The 16,997-nt window shown below is 40.6% G+C and overlaps 1 protein-coding gene across 3 annotated transcripts; it reads left to right on the top strand.

Moving 5' to 3' along the window:
• The first annotated feature begins 5,601 nt into the window (after positions 1–5,601).
• Positions 5,602–12,403, top strand: lnp1 (leukemia NUP98 fusion partner 1). Of its 3 annotated transcripts, none has more exons than XM_017423418.3 (4): positions 5,602–6,107; positions 8,134–8,367; positions 8,757–8,855; positions 10,043–12,403. In XM_017423418.3, the coding sequence occupies exons 1-4, from the start codon at positions 5,922–5,924 to the stop codon at positions 10,073–10,075; spliced, it is 552 nt and encodes a 183-aa protein (XP_017278907.1). In that variant the 5' UTR covers positions 5,602–5,921; the 3' UTR covers positions 10,076–12,403. The 3 variants fall into 3 exon arrangements, with proteins under 3 accessions (XP_017278907.1, XP_037829970.1, XP_017278906.1); XM_037974042.1 differs by lacking the exon at positions 10,043–12,403 and adding an exon at positions 9,110–9,718; XM_017423417.3 differs by lacking the exon at positions 10,043–12,403 and adding an exon at positions 9,075–9,718 and having other exon boundaries at positions 5,603–6,107.
• The last annotated feature ends 4,594 nt before the right edge of the window (positions 12,404–16,997 follow it).

The following is a 16,997-nucleotide window of genomic DNA, read 5'->3' as shown; positions in this document are numbered from 1 at the left end:
TTCTTAATTCTTTGTGTTTTTTCTATTAACTTTATATTCTTTATAACTGTTGGAGTGGTAAAAGAAGAAAACTAAATATATATATTTCTGACTTTATGACAAAAAAGACAGCAGTATGATTATTTAGGGTGCCAATTCATAAGCAGTCAAGCACCCTTAATAAACATTTTGCTATTATTCTTCTGTCTCCATCAGAGTTTTTGATTTGCGACTCCTCCTGCAGCTTCATCATTCAAACCTGCAGCTTGACTGGGAATACTGTGCTGACCTTTGGTAGCAGCACATCTTGTGGGGCAGACAAAATTTGCAAACAACTGCTAAAAATTCCTACATACACAAGAAGGGGATTTTGGTGAGCAGATTGAGAAAAACAAACCTCTGTAGCTTTACAGCTCAGACATGTAGTTCATGGTAGAAACGGGTCACAGAAAGTTGGACTTTATGTGATTTTATGTGACTGAACTGGTGTTTTCATATTTTTTACAGTTTTTACACAATCACTGTTAAAGTTTTCTGATTTTTTTTATTTTGCTACAAAAAGTTCAACGTTCAGTGTGTTGATGTCACACTCTGTCTGAGATTTACAAAATCTTTGCAAACAAACTTTTATTTCCACAAATGTTCCACTTCTTATATGTCAAAACCTAAGCAGGTTTGTCTTCTTTCGCCCAGCGTGTCTCAGCCGGCTGGAGGACTTCCAGTTCTCCCTCAGAGAGAACAGAGTCAGCATCCAAACTCTCATTGACTTTCATTGTATCTGAGCTCAGAACTGGAAAACACTGCAGACTCTTAAAAATGAAGTTGACATTTAAATGTGTAATGACCAGCTGTCAGGGAGTGACAAACAGGTGTGTGGTTACCATGGTGACCACAATGAGCCACTGGCAGCAGCTTTAACATTTCATTTCATCTTGGCTCTCCTTACACTTCTCAAAATCAAAGTAAATCTAAAAGTATGGTTTAATTGTGACAAATGTTGGACTTTCAGGCAGAAGCTGCACTGACGCCTTGCAAACTTTCTTTAGAAATCTTCTAGTTCAATCTGTTGTTTAATTTTGTGTTTCCACAACACAAATAGGTCACAGGAAGTGTGTCATTGTGGATGTGCAACCTTGGAGATGGATATTTCAGCTATCAGAGGGTTAGTCTGGATTTAGAGAACCTGGACATTTTTTGGAGTTTTTCCTTGATCCACAGAGGAACGCTGAAAGAAACATGCAGCTTTGGCAGGTTTTCATTAGACAGATATGTTCACTGCTGGCCCCAAATCCGTCAGGACCAATTAGGACCAATTCACAGGAAATTTATCAACTGATGCAGAAGAAAGACAATCCCAGTTATTTATGTTGATATAGTCAGGTGACTGATATATTAGTGTTTAGTTGGATGCATGGACTGAAGCTCTGTCTCCTCAGAGATCTTTTAATGGTACAGTGGGTTGTGGCTCTGCAGACTACAGGACTTGTTTCCTAAACCAGCACCAGAGATGAGAGCAATTCATGCATAAAATGTTTCTCTAATAACCTCATTCCCAGAACACAAACGCATTAAAGAGCCATTGTGAAGTCATTTCTTCTTGTTGAGAGCTTTAGCAAATGCACTGAAGATCTGTGGCAATTTTAGAGGCAGATCGATAGTCATTTTGCAGTTGCAGCCATTTCCATCTCCTCAGAAATCCTCTGTGAATATTTGATTTGGACGATTAATTGTCTTGATAAGATAAAGACGCAGCACTGAAGTGAAAGTGGATGTAAATGTTGTTCAGACTCACAACTGGGGCCTTGTCCACCATAAGGAGGGCTTTGCGCTGATCTGTAAAGGTGAAGAAAGAGCTGAGCCAAAAGGCAAAGCTTTTCATTTACTGGTCTAGCTATGTTTCAGCCCTAAGCTACGGTCATGAGTAAAAGAATGAGATCCTAGATACAATCAGCTAGAATGAGCTTCCTCTGTAGGGTGGCTGCAAACATAAGGTGATGAGCCCCAATATCCAGAAGGAGCTCAGAGCAGAGCCACTGCTCCTCTGAGCAAAAAGAAGTCAGCTGAGGTGGTTTGAGCACCTGATTAGAATGCGTCCTTGGCACATCTCACTGTCAGCAGACCCAGAACTCGCCAGAAGGATCTTAGATTCTCTCTGACCTGGGAAGGAGCTTGAGAGGAGCTGGAGAGTGTTGCTGTGGAAATATCTGGGTTTCCGTCGTCAGTCTGTTGCCCCTACAACAGATAGGAGAAAGTGAATGGATGGGTTTGAGTTATGCAACTCACAGTCATTTTTTTTAATATTAAGTGTGTGACTACACTGATTTATTGGATTTAAAAATTCACTCTTACTATAATTATAGAGGGGCTCAGGAACAACGTAGGGGACCTAATGACATCCATGTATCAGAGCCTGAGACGGAGTGTTGGAAGCAGTCCATCGGCTATTCGTCTTAAACTCCCCACCACCACGGGGATTTACACAGTATTTCACTTGTCTCAAGTCAAGCCAGTCACAACCAGCATGCTGTTTAGTTTAACCCTCCTGAAGCCCTCAAAAGAGAGAGAAATACAGAGAGGTAGAGAACCCCTTGTATCTTCAGAAACTGAGACACAAAAGGCAATGGGCAATATGCATTCCTTCAAGGAATACTAAGCCTTATATTTTAATATTACAATTCATTTTGATGAATTAATAAATTAATGAATACTGGATGTATCTATGAAGGAAATTATTTTTTTACAACAGCAGACATAAAGAAAGATTCTTATTATAACATGGTCATATCATGATGACATCATGATATAACATCACAAAAATATAATGGTCAGAAATAACATTCAATGACATCAATAGCATTAAAAAAACTGATAAAAATAATAAGATAATAAAAAACCTGATTCACAATTTTAATGAATGTCTCAGAAAGTAGTCGATGGAATGTAAATGTGAGCTGTGTGGCATTCTGCGAGTTTGCTTCCTGGTTTACCTGTTCCAGTTCCTGATTGGTTGGCAGACTAATCATCCTCATCTGTGCTCCGGGTATTTAAGGCTGCAGTGAAGATCAGACCAACGCTGAAGCATCGCCTGCTGTGGGTAAACGCACCGCAGCCTTTAGCAAATTCTGTTACCCAAGTTTTGCTCATGTTTTGTGTCTGTGATTAGACACTTCTGCTTCCCGGAGCTCGTCTGATCTGAGTACCTTGCCGCCTTCATCGAAGGAGTTCTTTTTGAGCCACTTACTTCATCGGAACCGCGCTGTGCCTGTCTGCCTACACCAAAGGATCAACTTACCTGTGGAACATGTGCCTGTGAATACTTACCTCCGTGTCTGGAATTAACAAAGCTGGAAACAACCTTCTGTAAATCCTCACCACTGGATTCCTCGCTTCAGCCTCCTCTGTGTGGAACTCACTTCCTTTATCAGTAAGCACTGGACCTGCTGACCTCCACAAATACTTACCTGTTACCTTCCCTTCCAGATCCGGTCCCCCTCCTATCCTGCACTGTAAATAAAACCACTGATCTTATCTCGTCGTCTCCCGAGTCTGTTTGTCGCCATGTTGCTCACCTTTGACTAATTCTGTGAAACCTGATAAGCTGATTAACTTTTAGAGTCAACTTAATTCAAGATGGCTGCCACGTCTATCAACCTTAGCTATCACACAAATATATCTCAGTCAGTTTTACAGATGTTGAGTCAAAGATCGGTGCGGTAGTAGAGTCATTCCCAACACATCCTCAGACTGCTAACTGATCACACAAAGTTTTTTTATTTAAAACAATAGTGTAAATACTGTTTATTACAATATACTTTTTATGATTTGACCAGTTTCGCTCTTCCTGTCAGTTCAGCAAACAGCTTTTATAAAGGAAGACTTCTGGTTTCTCTGATTTCATGCTCGTCAGGCAGGGTGGGAAAGGAGGCGAACCCAGAGTGCAGACTCCTATTACAAAGAAAACTAATTTATTAAAAGAAAACAAACAAAAACAAAATGCTGACGTGGCAGCAAAATAAGAAACTTAAGTTAAACATAGAACAACAAGGAGTGGAGCAAAAACATGATACAGGTAACCAAGAGTAATGAACCAGCAGAGTAATGAGGGAAGTGACCGGGTTTTAAGCACAGAGGGTGACGAGGTAATCATCAAACTTTAGACTTTCGAGCTGGCTGTCCCACACAGATATGAGTTTTCAGAAATAAAGGAAGAATAGCGGAACAAAAAGAGGCGTGGAGCAGAAAACATAAAATGTCTGCTGGACATCCATTTTTAAAACATAGCAGATTAACTCATTTTAGCCATCTTCTTTGTGGTTAACCATTTTTAAAAACTAAATACAAAGTTGTGCTTCAGCATGAATCTGGACTGAATCTGTTTGTGTTGTTTCAGCTGGTTGAGCTTCTTCAGATATATTGTAACTAAAGGGAGGAACAGAAGCAGGAAGTTGAAGCCACAAAGGCTGAGCGCCCCCTGTTGGCTGGCTGCAGTCCCACCCCTCCATTGAAATGAACAGGACATTTTTCTGACTGAAAAATAAAAAATACACATCAGATAAACTTTTTAAGGTGTTGATTTTTGTTGATTCATGCTGTTCTGCCTTGCTGATGTATGTTCAGAAATGCATTGGTATTACAGCTTATTTTGTTTGACTTGTGAGGACAGAGAAAAAAATATAAATCATGTGAAAATGTGTGTTAAAAATATCTGGAGTCGTGTAGACAGAGCATCAGTCACAGCAGACAGCTGCTGCTCCATCCTCACTTTCTGAACCAACACTGAAGTGTTTTTCGTTTTTCTTCTTGATGTTTATTGTAGACAAACTACATATTTGTTGAAAACAATGTGAAGGTGAATAGTTAACCTTAATGTTAGTAGACTGCATCTCCAGAAATCAATCATCTGGAATCAACGTGTTTTGATTTTTTTGAGTAGCATGACCAGACAGATTTCATTTTAAGAGGCAAAATGACAGTCCATATATAATATGTTTAAATCTGTTTGGATTCATATAAAATTAATACTTTTTGAAATTCAATAATAAGACAAAGTAGGTATTTCATGAGGTAAAAATTAAATCAAAGTCTCAGAACATGAGCCAACATGTAGTGATGTTGCAAAGACAATCTCCCTGCATGTTTAATATCTCAATATCAGGGAAATCTGGAAAACATTGAACTAAACGACCAGCAATGGCCCGGTATTTGCAAATTTAAATGTTTTCAACAATGATCGTCAACACTGAGGATTATCAGTTATTCAAGTGCATCTGATCATCCATGATAGATCAATATATTAAAGAAAAGAGACTCAGGAAGTGCTGAGGAGTCATTTTAAAGAAAGAAAACAAAAGCAGCACTATAAGTTAGTTGTGTGTTTATGAAAAGCTACCCCTTCCCCCATTTGTCCTGTATAACTCAAGCCCCCCGGCTCTCCGTGCACTGTGGCAGACAGAGTTGCAGGCACTCCATAATTATTGACAGGTTTGATGTGGTCTGTGAGTGGAAAGTATGGGGAAATCAGAGTGTCAGCTGTTTACCCTAAGGCCTGCTACTGTAATGGAAAGATTAAAAGCAGTGGGCACACCACCCACCCAGTGCTAAAATACTTGCAGTTACTCAGTGACTCTCACCTTCCTGTTTGCTTCCATCACCTTTATTTTCACTGTCTGCAGACATGTTACATAGATTACAGAGGATTCTCCCGTTTAAAGACCTGAGCAAAAACTCTGCTGTATATTTTTAGATTATCCTGGAAAAACAACAGCAGCAGCGGTAGTACTGGAGGGACTGAGACATCTAATTGTAGGTCACCTTTCCCTTGTGGGACATCAGTGGAGCAGTTGGAGACTCAATAGGTCAGCTGAGCCTTGTTGTCTTCTGCACCACTGAGCCAGGATCCCATTTTGGATCTGCTCGTCTGGGACTTGCTGCACAGCTTCATCATGTCCCTCAGACTGCTGCCTGCTTTTGCCACGGACAACGATGAGGATGACGATGGCAACTTCACCAAATGGATGAGCAGTTACTGGGGTCACGGAGCAGACACGGCCCGATCCAGAGAGAGAAAACACAGTTTCAGAAGGCTGTCAAAACCACACGTTGATCGAAGAGCATCACTCCCAACTGTGGTAAGAGGCATTTCATCAATCCTTTTTCTGCTTGTTAACTCTATTTTTTGCACTGATGTTGAAAAAAACATCAGAATTTGTTTTTCAAATGCCAATTTTTCATATTATATCTATTGAACCATCTTTTTAATCAGATGTAAACCTATCAATACAAATAATTTGGTACAAAAACTTGTAGATACTGTATGTTTATTTACTAACAACACAAAGACTCTGCAGTATTTTCAATAATTACAGCTGAAAAAGAGGGAAATATGATTTTTTTTTTTTACATTAAGCAGATAATAGGCATGTTAAGTTGGCATGAATGCTGATCTTTTATGGCTTTGGGATGACCTGACCTGTGATTTGCCCAATAAAATTTCCCGTCAATAATACTGGACATCAATAACAACAATGTACTGACAAACCTACAAAGATGTATCATACATGTGCTACTTAAAAAAATAATGTTTTAAAGCTTCTGAATACAACATCAGTGTTTTAATGCATGTCTTTACACGTTTTCTATGCAAAACTCAGCAAATTAACTCCTTATATCAGTGTTACCATGAGGAGGTTATAGGTCAGTGCCTTGTAACACAGCAGCACCTATCTTGCTTTTTCATTAGTGGGAATGGAAACACAAGTTTTTAATTCAGTTATATGATGTGTTATTTGTTGGTACTTTCACTGACAGACTGAAAACTAGCTGGGATGTTGCAATTTCTCTTTTATCAAGGTTGATATGATGACTGGAGGTGGTAAGTGAAGAAATGTTTTTGTTTTTTAGGGTTGAAGCATTCTCCTTCAAGCAAGTTGACATGATTAATAGCTACCTTTTGTATAATCTCAATGTTTGTTGAAATTTTGCCTCGTCCAGTCATGCAGCTCAGCTGAATATGTGGATTTCTGACAGTCTGCAAGCTCTGACCTCCTGCAAACATGGATCAACTTCAGTGATACAGGGAGGAAAATACAGCATGAATGACTTATTAATTTAAACTCACTCACTGTCCTCTTTATTAGGTCCACCTGTTCAACCGCTCATTAACACAAATAGCTAGTCAGCCAATCAGATGACAGCAACTCAATGTCTTCAGGCATGTAGGCATGGTGAAGACGACTTGCTGAAGTTCAATCGGGCATCAGAACAGGAAAGAAAGGGGGTTTAAGTTACTGAATGTGGCATGGTTATTGAGCTACTGGGATTTTCACATACAACCAGGGCTTAAAGAGAACGGTCCAAAAAAGAGAAAATATCCAGTCAGCGACATTTGTGTGGACAAAAGCCTTGTTAATGTCAGAGGGGGATGGTTGGAGATGACAGAAAGGCAACAGCATCTCAAATTACCACTTGTTCCAACCAAGGTCTGCAGAAAACTATCTCTGAACACAACATGTTCAGCAGAGCCACTGCTCCTCTGCACAGCAGCAGCCACTCCTGTCAGCTAAGATCAGGAAATTGAGGCTACAGTTTACACAGGCTCACTGAAATTGGACAATAAGAGACTGGAGAAACATTGCCTGCACTGCTGAGTCTCTGTAAAGTGCGTGCGTGAAAATCCCAGCAGATCAACAGTTTCTGAAATACTCTAGGCTTGTTCACAGTTTAGCTTTATTGATTTCACACAGTTCTTCAGAATAACATTCCTGCTGTCAGCACAGTTCAGCAGTATGTAATTAAAAAGTAGGCCTTGTCACTTAAAGTCATCATAAAAGTGCATTTTACTCTGTTTTAATTATAGCTTCCACGTGAATGCTTTGCAACAAGTAATGATCAGGTTATCGCAGATTAATTACCTGTCTGCTCTGAGTCAAGAGGCGAACTATAATTAGATAAACGTTTTACTAAAACTTTACCTAAATACCTCAATGGGGGAGTGCCTAATCCCATTAACAGATACATGTCTTCACTTTAATCTTCTGAAAGCAGCTCTTCACATTTTCAGCTATAAGTGTGAAAAGCAAAAAATGTGTTCCTCTCATCAAAGCTTGTAAAAGAGTTGTCACGCCATGTTATGACACATACTGTTCCTCTCCACAGACGCAGTTAGAGGCCATGAGGTTAAACAGGCTCCATGCAGCGTCCATGGTACCCAGTCCCAAAACCAGAGAGGAGAAGGGCGAGGTCAAGCCCCACCAGAGAGTTCACCGGCTCTCCTCGGACGAAAACCGTCCTAAAACAGCCGTCCCAGAGAGCCGCATCACCACCATCCCAGAGCTCACGGAGGCGTTTGAGAAGAGACTTGGCCTCAGAGATAAGAGGAAAAACTCTCTGGTGAGCAGCATAATCATAAAGATCAGTAGAACAAGTTTTTATTGATTTTGATTTTGATTATTAATCATTACCTACGTCAGTTTAAGTGAAGCTTTTAAACTTTTTTTAGCACTAAATTTAAAATAATAAAAGTTTGAGAGATTTTCCTTTTTTTGTTTGTGTACTATCATATTGTATTGCACTGAAGGTAAAGTTAAACCTAATATTTCAGTTTCAGGTATTGTTTTCATGAACATATTCAACTGAATTCATAATGATAAAAGATTTTTCTCTAATTTAGCGAGATCTGTCTTAAAAATAGCACAAGTTTTGTTGAAAGTGGGTTAAAATTTGAATAAACTGTAGAACTGGGTATTTTTTTTTTGAAAGCATAAAGGTTTGTTTTTTAGAAAGACGAAGACAAGCTGTGCCTGATCTGTCATGAAGATTTGTGTAAGAGTGGAGGAGGAGTTCAGGAGCTTCGCTGCACACATCGCATCCACAAAGAGGTAAGGTGACCTGTTTGAGTCAGATCCACCGCCTGCACCCTGTGCCTGTGTTCACTGCAATCCCAGCAGGACAGACATCAGATTCTCAGTGCATGGATGCAACTCATTTCTGGAAATGCATGATGTGATCTGGTATGAAAACAAAAAGTCAAGTCGAAGAAAAAGCCTGTAGACGGGACGCTAACAGATTATGATTTCTCCTTTTGGTCGGCAATTAAGGAAGCTCAGAAACTAGAGCAGAATCTGCTCCGCAGGAGCAGCGACACCGCCGCTTCTCAGGTGAGGAAGATCCCAGATGAGAGAAGAAAATCTGCAGATGGACCGATTTCCCTGGCAAAGGTGCAGCACATGTTTCGTCGTCAGCTGTCCCTGAGAAGACATCGCTGATATTGCTCTGTGGAAGAGCAGGATTCATCTGAAAAGTTGTACCAGGCTGTCTGTCAGGAACATTTACACCTCTGTTGTGTGTTTGAATTTGAATAGTAATAAAAGAAAAATCTTCCAAAACTCACTTAAGGGTCACCTGACTAGATTTCTGAGGGTTTGTAGATCCAGGTTTATAAGTAAAATATGTTTATTTAAGTCTGAAAGATAATTTAGATTGTGACTGCAGGCATTATGAAGAGTAAACGATCTGATGTTTAAGATAACAGATGTACCCTGTTAACATTAGCTTGTAGTTACTTGTCAAAAATGTGTTCCTCTATTTAATATACATGTAATTTTTATTGAATAAATGTGAACAGTATTTGTCTAAGTGGGTTCATAGATGAAGCATGCTCAGTTATGATGGCTCTGTGCTCGTTTTTAAGTGACAAACTACAATGTAACTGATATATTAAAGATTTTTTTTTTTCGAACTTGACCTTGTTTCATTATATTCTGTGGTTCGATCCTAATGACACGAGGTCAAATCTAAAATAGATTTTATCTTTGTCAACACAGAAAACTGGTGCTCTTTTAAAAAAAAATTGAGCGTACCAAACATGAGGATCCATTGTCCTTCCAGATCACGGTCAGGGTTAATCCACTTGTGCACGGGGTTTCTGCAGATCACAGCATGTGAGAAATGACTTCTTGTCTGTGCAAAAAACCCCAAAAAACCATTGATGCCTGTGTAAAATATTGGGTTAGTGAAAAAGAAGGATTTGCAGCATGAATAACTGAGTGTTTGTACTGTGTTTCAGTGCACGCCATCCCGCACCACTGTCCCATGCTAGTCCTCCATGTTTGTGTGACCCTTCAGTCCAAAGACCTTCAGAACGCCTCACATCGATCCTCTGTCCTTCTGCACTGGACCAAACACCCAACTCTGCATTGTCTCCTGTCAGTGTGTAACTTTGACCAGCAGAGGCTCAATGTTTAATAGGAGGCATGACAACAAATGAGGCTGAGGTGGATTCATTTAAATATTGAAGTCACTCTTTGCTACTCCACCCTGCTGAGGAGACACACCAGGACAGGTAAGTGCTCATTTCAAATAATACAATTGTTTAACTCAATTAAACCAACAGACGCTCTAAGAAACAAATTAACATTTTCTTTTACCAACATTCTCCCTGTACAGGAAGGATGGCCAAGAAACATGTGGTCTGTAAATCAATTAAACACAACATAATATAAATAATCCTATTTCATTAGTGCTGGAACCCCTGGTCTCCATCACACAGTGGAAAGGCCTGAAAGCTGAACGAGAGCCAAAACTCACTTTACTTCTCGTGGCAGGAAGCAGATTGGTGTGTGCAATAACAGCACAGTGTGTTTTCAACAAAAATGAAGCCCCACCCCCCTTCACACTGGATGACGACTGCTACAAGGTTAAAAATCAGCACAAACGTGGCTGATCTTCGCAGGATCTTGGCGAGGTCTCCGGGAGAATGTTAAGCTCCTCATTCTGACTACAATACGGTCATAAGTTGGGGAGGATGTACAAAGCTTCCATAGCAAGGTTGTGACGGTTTATCGTCGTCATGGCAGCATATGCATGATGTGGGGCCTGCGCATGCAAGACACTGAAGCAGGACTGGTCACGCTGGCCTCATCCTGCCTAGGCTACCACCCAATCATGCCCATATAGTGTTGGCAGCACTCAAAGTAAGTTATTCCAACGCTCTTGGCGGGGCAGCTGCTATACACCCTCTGCCACCCTGGCTACAATGAATAGTGGTTTTTGGTACAGTGATGCGTCTCCAATACGCCATGATGAGCCCCACCTGCGTTTTCATATTTATTTTCAAAAGTCATAACAATAAACTGTGGCTTAATCAAAACAAATACACAAATGATCAGGACTAAAAAATGATGCAAAATGACATTCAAATTAACGATCTAGAATGACAATTATGGCTTAAGAATGACAGTGCCTCAGACTGACAGTCAACAGGAAAGTTTGCAAAAAAAAAACCCTCACCCAACTACTTCTTGATTATGCTCGTGTCCCATAAATAACATGTGACCACGCCCCTAAGCAATCACCTGGGGTGTAGAAAAACTTGAACACCTGTGCCACCATAACAAATAAACAAAATAAAACATTCATTTTGGTTCTTACAAACAGGATCACACCACGCTCTCGCCATGTGGCTGAAACAACCAGTCCACGCTCTCCACGCACCAATAAATGTCTCATCCTTCATTTGCCTTCTGGGCCCAAAGCAAGAAGGACTTATTGTGATCATGGTCAGTCCTGCTGGACGAGGATGGAAGTGGGGAACACTTAGGAAAGTATTAATATTATTTAATAGGCTTTGCTATGCAGTTTAATTAATGTGGGCTTTTTATATTAAGAAATAATAGCACTAATTAGTTCTAGTATAGGAATAGGGAAAGTTACACTTTTTTCCCACTCTCTGTGGTGTGGCAATGCTGTCAGCCCCTGGAGGGAGGGCACCTTTAGTATTTGCCTTTACTGCCTAAACCACTAGCTGTGGTCGGGGCATATAAACCTCCCATATACACGAAGATTATGCATATTGGAAATCTTCTGCACACGGTCCACCCGTGGCAGTAGTGTCGTCCTAGCCTGGTATGTTCTTCTAGTGTGCAGCACGGTTCAAGGGGTATGTCACGTATGTCTGTTTTTTTTATTCCCAGTGCAGGATTCGGGGCATCAGATCATAGGCATGTGTGGTAGGTTTGTCATGGAAACAAGATGCTGATGTACAGAGTGTGGTGAGAGTGGGACACACAAAATAGCAGAGTCTGAATTATGCACTGTAGCATCTAGTGCCATTAAACTAACAATAATTCACTTTCTGAAACTTTAACTCAGGTTTTCTACAAGGACATCCAGCTTCGATGGTAACTCCATATTTTTAGCTGAGTTGTAAGACCCCTGCATGAATGAGGCTGGTATGACCTGCTAGAGCTTCCAGTTTTTATGCTAAACTAAACTGACTATTTTCTACCTGCAGCTCTGTTTTAGCATGCAGACACAAGCCCCAGTATCAATCTTATTGTCTGGCTTACAATAAAAAGATGGAACGCACAAAGTTATGCCTTCAAATGAAACTTTGAGCAAAGTGCCAATAAAAGCTGAACATTAGACTGATGCCTTATAGTTTTTCTTTAAAGTTTCTTTTATTTGTGGGCGAAATAAGAGACAATAAATTTGACTACCACTTCGGTTAGCTTGAAAACCAGACGAGTCTGCAGAGCTTAATATTCCTTTTCTCTCTGCATTCGAACTGCTCCTGACTCTCATTTCCCATCTGTGCCACTTTCCTTCCTGAGCTCTTTCATCATCAACTCCTGCAAAAGCAAAGGCGGCACAGCTTCCAGTTTCTTACGCTGCACGTAGGTGTGCGTGTGAACTAGAGATGGGACGTTCACGAACGAGCCGAATCTTTTGAACAGCTCTTAAACACGAAACGACTACGTTACTGGCGGTAACTAATGATGTAACTAATCGTGGAAAAGAGCCAGTCTTATAAACAGCTCTTTGAAAGAAACAGATCTGCATGATCTGGATCCTTTTAAAGAGCCATAAATCCAATCAGACGAGTGTGTCACGCAGCATGTTCAGGCTAGCAGCAAAGACCAAAAAGAGAAGGCTGTGGTCAGAGTATAAATAGTAAATTTACTGAGTGTGTGTGAGTCAGCATGATGAGCACCTTCAGCTTTAAATGGGTTTAAGATGTGAAGTTTAAGATGTTGTCATCTCTAAACTCTCTACAGGAAATCTCTAAAACATCTCTGTCTGGTTTTGTCTTCCACTGCCAAATGAGAAGTTTAGTGTTTAACAGTTCAGCACATTTAAACCTCTGTATATACAACAGATTCATTCATGAATTAGTATATAATATTTTATTTGCAGCTACTGAGAGTTATTTTTTGTTACCTACACCAAGGAGGTCATGTTTTCTGCCTGTCTGTGTGTCAACATTACTCAAAAAGTTCTGAACATATTTTCATGAGGTTTTCAGGAAACATCAAACATGGGACAAGGAACAAGTGATTCAATTTTGGTGGTGATCCAGCTCAGTCCGTGCTCTAACTCTGCAGCTGTATATTAGGGATGTTAAACTCTACAGATGGACACTTCATGGGTCCTGTTGATTTCAAGGTTCATGGGGTCAAAGGTCACAGGTAGCCTCTTTGTTAAAACCTCTCTGCTCCTACATGTGACCCTTCTGTTTCTGGTTGTGTCCGTTGGTTTGTCTGTCTGTCTGTTAGCAAAGATCAGGTAAAAACTGATGAACAGATTTAGAGGAAATGTTCAGGAAATTTTTTTTTTACAAATTGTTTTGGTACAAAAAACAATGGATCACATTCTGGTGCTGATCCAGATCATGATCCAGATCTATGTTTTAATCGTGCCGTGGCCTTGGAGGAGGTTTGCGCTCTCTGAGTGCTTCTAGTTATAAATATAGCTTGGATATTAGTATTTTAATTAAGGGATATTCTGGCCATTTGAACAATTAATATCCTACCTGTTGTAGGTAGCTGTTTGGCTGATCTCAGTTTGGAGTAAGAAAGTTTGATTCTGACAGAACTGATAAAACTAAAGTGGATTGCTGCCATCCTAAAACAATCTCAAACATCTCCTTGTGGTTCATGCTAGCAGTAATTTATAAACATTTATAAACCCTCAATTTCACAAAAACACAGGTAATTACATGGATTTCTGTGCTTATTTGGAAGAGCAAATTGCGGCAAAGTATTAGTAGTTTGTTTAATTTTTTTCTATTTAAAAGTGACAATAACAGTAAGACTTGTGAGGAAAGTTAACTTTGTGATATACCAATATGTTATTTTTGAGTTCATGTAAGTGTGTCGCTCAGTGTGATTCTAAGTGAAAATTCAACAACAGAAAAAAAGCTTTTGCTTTAGTTTTACTGTTTTTAGCTTTTAGCTACTGTTCTGCAACCTTTAGCTTTTAGTTACTGTTCTGCTAATTTGAAGTTTTAGCTAATGTTTTAATTATGTTTACTTTCTAGCTTTTTCTTTTTTTCTGTTTTTGGCTTTTAACTTACACGTTTTGCTAACTTCATCTTTTGTTTTGCTGAGTTTAGTTTTTATTTACTGTTTGGCTTGTTTAGCTGTGTTGTGCATCTTTGAATTGTTGTGACTTCTGTTACGCTCTCTTTCCTGAGTCTGCTGCCTCCTCCAGCTGTTTGACATTTGACCCTGGAGGATGTTTCGGAGTGAACTGCAGAGTTTACTCCTCCGGCTGCGGTGTACGTGCAGCAGCTCGTGTCTCCCGGTCGGAAAGTAACGGTTTCCCATCGAGGACAGACTGACTGAGCCTCGAGCGGGCGGAGTGAAAGTGCACACGTGGATAGCCGTGACTGACACGTTAACCGACCAATCACAGCTCAGACTGATGACGCCACGGCTCAGCAGCCATCCAATGGGATCGTTCAACGGGAGGGGAAAGCCTCCAGTGGTTAGTGGAGGAAAAAAAAAATAGTCTGAGCGGAAAAAAAGTTGGGGAAAAAAAAAAAAGAATCCGGTTTGGAAGCTGCTGGGAATCCGGCTCAGCTACCAGACTGCTGATGTTTACTCTGTGTCGAGCTGAAGAACAGAGGAGGCATCACTTATTTTACAAATAAAATTAAAAAAAACGATTCAGTAATGGGAAAAAGAAGACACTCTTGATTTTTCTTAGTGAATATAATTGCCGCAGCGTTTAATTCCAAGAGACAAAGAAACTAAGGTAGGACTCATCTATTTCTTCCTTCATGATCTTAGACAGACATTATACCCATGAATTTAAAGTAAAAGTATTTACAAAACATCTTGCACCTCAGTAAAGAGGAGAGAATAATCTTTACATAGTTTTCCATGAAGGATCTCTTAGCCCTGCAGGCTCAGACAGGAACCATGGTGGTTTAGTTGTATAAAAATACATTTAATGGCTTTTGTGTGTTTCCTTGTGTGTGTGTGTGTGTGTGTGTGTGTGTGTGTGTGTGAGAGAGAGAGAGAGAGAGAGAGAGAGAGTTTTCCCACAGCAAAAAGACTCTAAATAAACCGAGCATATATTAGACCCAGATTGTCTTAAACATCTGTCTGGGGGAAAAAAAACAACCCATCATGTATATTCCTGTAGATCCATGAAACTACTGGATCCAAAAGCACAATCATGTCTGACAGAAAAACACGCCTAACATTCCTCGAAGGAATGCATATCGCCCGCCGCCTTTCATGTCAGAGATTTAACTAAGATGATCTTGTGTTGGGAAATGACAGATGTTGTTGTTTGGGGCAAACCTTGAAAATATGCCTCGCGATCTCACGCTCAGAGTGTGTGTTGGGGGATGAGTCCAAGCTGCTGCCACATCGAGTTTCAACTTAACATCTGTAAAACTGACTGAGTTTTAGCCATTTTTGTGCTAGCCAGAGTTTAGCAAATGTTGCGGCCATTTTGACTTGGAATGGCTCCAAAAGTTAATCATTTGCAGATGTTCATCCACTGATTATTTCCTAAAGGTGTCATTAATATGAGTCGAATGGTTTATGGGATATTTTGCTAACAGACAAACAGGGTTGACTCCAACAGTTAATGCCAAAGTTCAAGCAAAGATCTCATGAAATGTGTGGCACTCGGAGTATGTGTTGTGAATGACTCTCAGCTACTCCCACACTAAATTTGAACTCAATATTTGTAAATCTGACTGAGTTACAGGCATTTTTGTGTGTGCTGAAGTTAATTAGCTGTAGTGGCCATCTTGAATTGCTTTGACTCCAAAAGTTATTCAGCGGTAGATGAAAATACTGTGATTTTTTTACAAGAGTTTCATTAAAATCCATTTAGTGGTTCATGAAATATTTTGCTAACAGACAGACACATCGACACACACAGGGAAAATCATGATTGCCCACCTTTAGCCTTTTTGGCGGCTGGTGATAATAGTCATAACTTGGCTTCAGATGATGTTTCTAGTATTAAATCTTTACGATGATCTTATGATGTTGTTAAACGTGTGTTGCTGTGTCTTGAACAAATGTCCGTGATTCTGTTAGTAAATTTATTCACACTCTGAAGAGACTCGGCGGTTCTCAGGTGACCTGGGGGAGGTTGCTAAGGTCTGAAGAGGTGCGCACAGGCGAAAAGACCGTCTGACACGCAGGCGAGCCTCATCTCAGGCTGTTTGAACCGGGTCCTCTTTGTCGCTGGCCGTCTGTCATTTCCATCACAAAGCAGACTGCAGCCGCGCGCCTTGTTCTTGTTCTCTGAGCTGTGCCGCTCATCTTCAGTCCTGGGCTCACCTCACATTTTTCAGACTGATACATTACGGGTAAATGGCCTGCATTTGTATAGCGCTTTATCTAGTCCGAGGACCCCAAAGCGCTTCACACGACAATCGGTCATTCACACATTCACACACTGATGGTGTAAGCTACACTGTAGCCACAGACTGACAGAAGTGAGGCTGCCATCACACCGGCACCACCGAGCCCTCTGACCACCACCAGTAGGCAAGGCAGGTGAAGTGAGACGGCTGAGACGGACGGAGCAGGGGTTCGAACCGGCAACCCTCCAGTTACAGGATGAGCCCCTTCCTCCTGAGCCACTGCTAAAAGAAGCTAAAGGCAGACATATTTACTGTCTGTTTTAATCTCTTCCTAGTATTTGCAGTGCAAACATGAGGGTGTGCAGCAATGGTACCATTGGTGGGAGGGGGGGGGGGGGGGGGGGGG

The sequence above is a fragment of the Kryptolebias marmoratus genome, linkage group LG24 (genome assembly GCF_001649575.2).
Source record: "Kryptolebias marmoratus isolate JLee-2015 linkage group LG24, ASM164957v2, whole genome shotgun sequence".
Classification (NCBI taxonomy): Eukaryota; Metazoa; Chordata; class Actinopteri; order Cyprinodontiformes; family Rivulidae; genus Kryptolebias; species Kryptolebias marmoratus.
The sequence above is the reverse complement of the archived record's forward strand: the minus strand, read 5'-3'. Positions and strand labels throughout refer to the sequence as shown.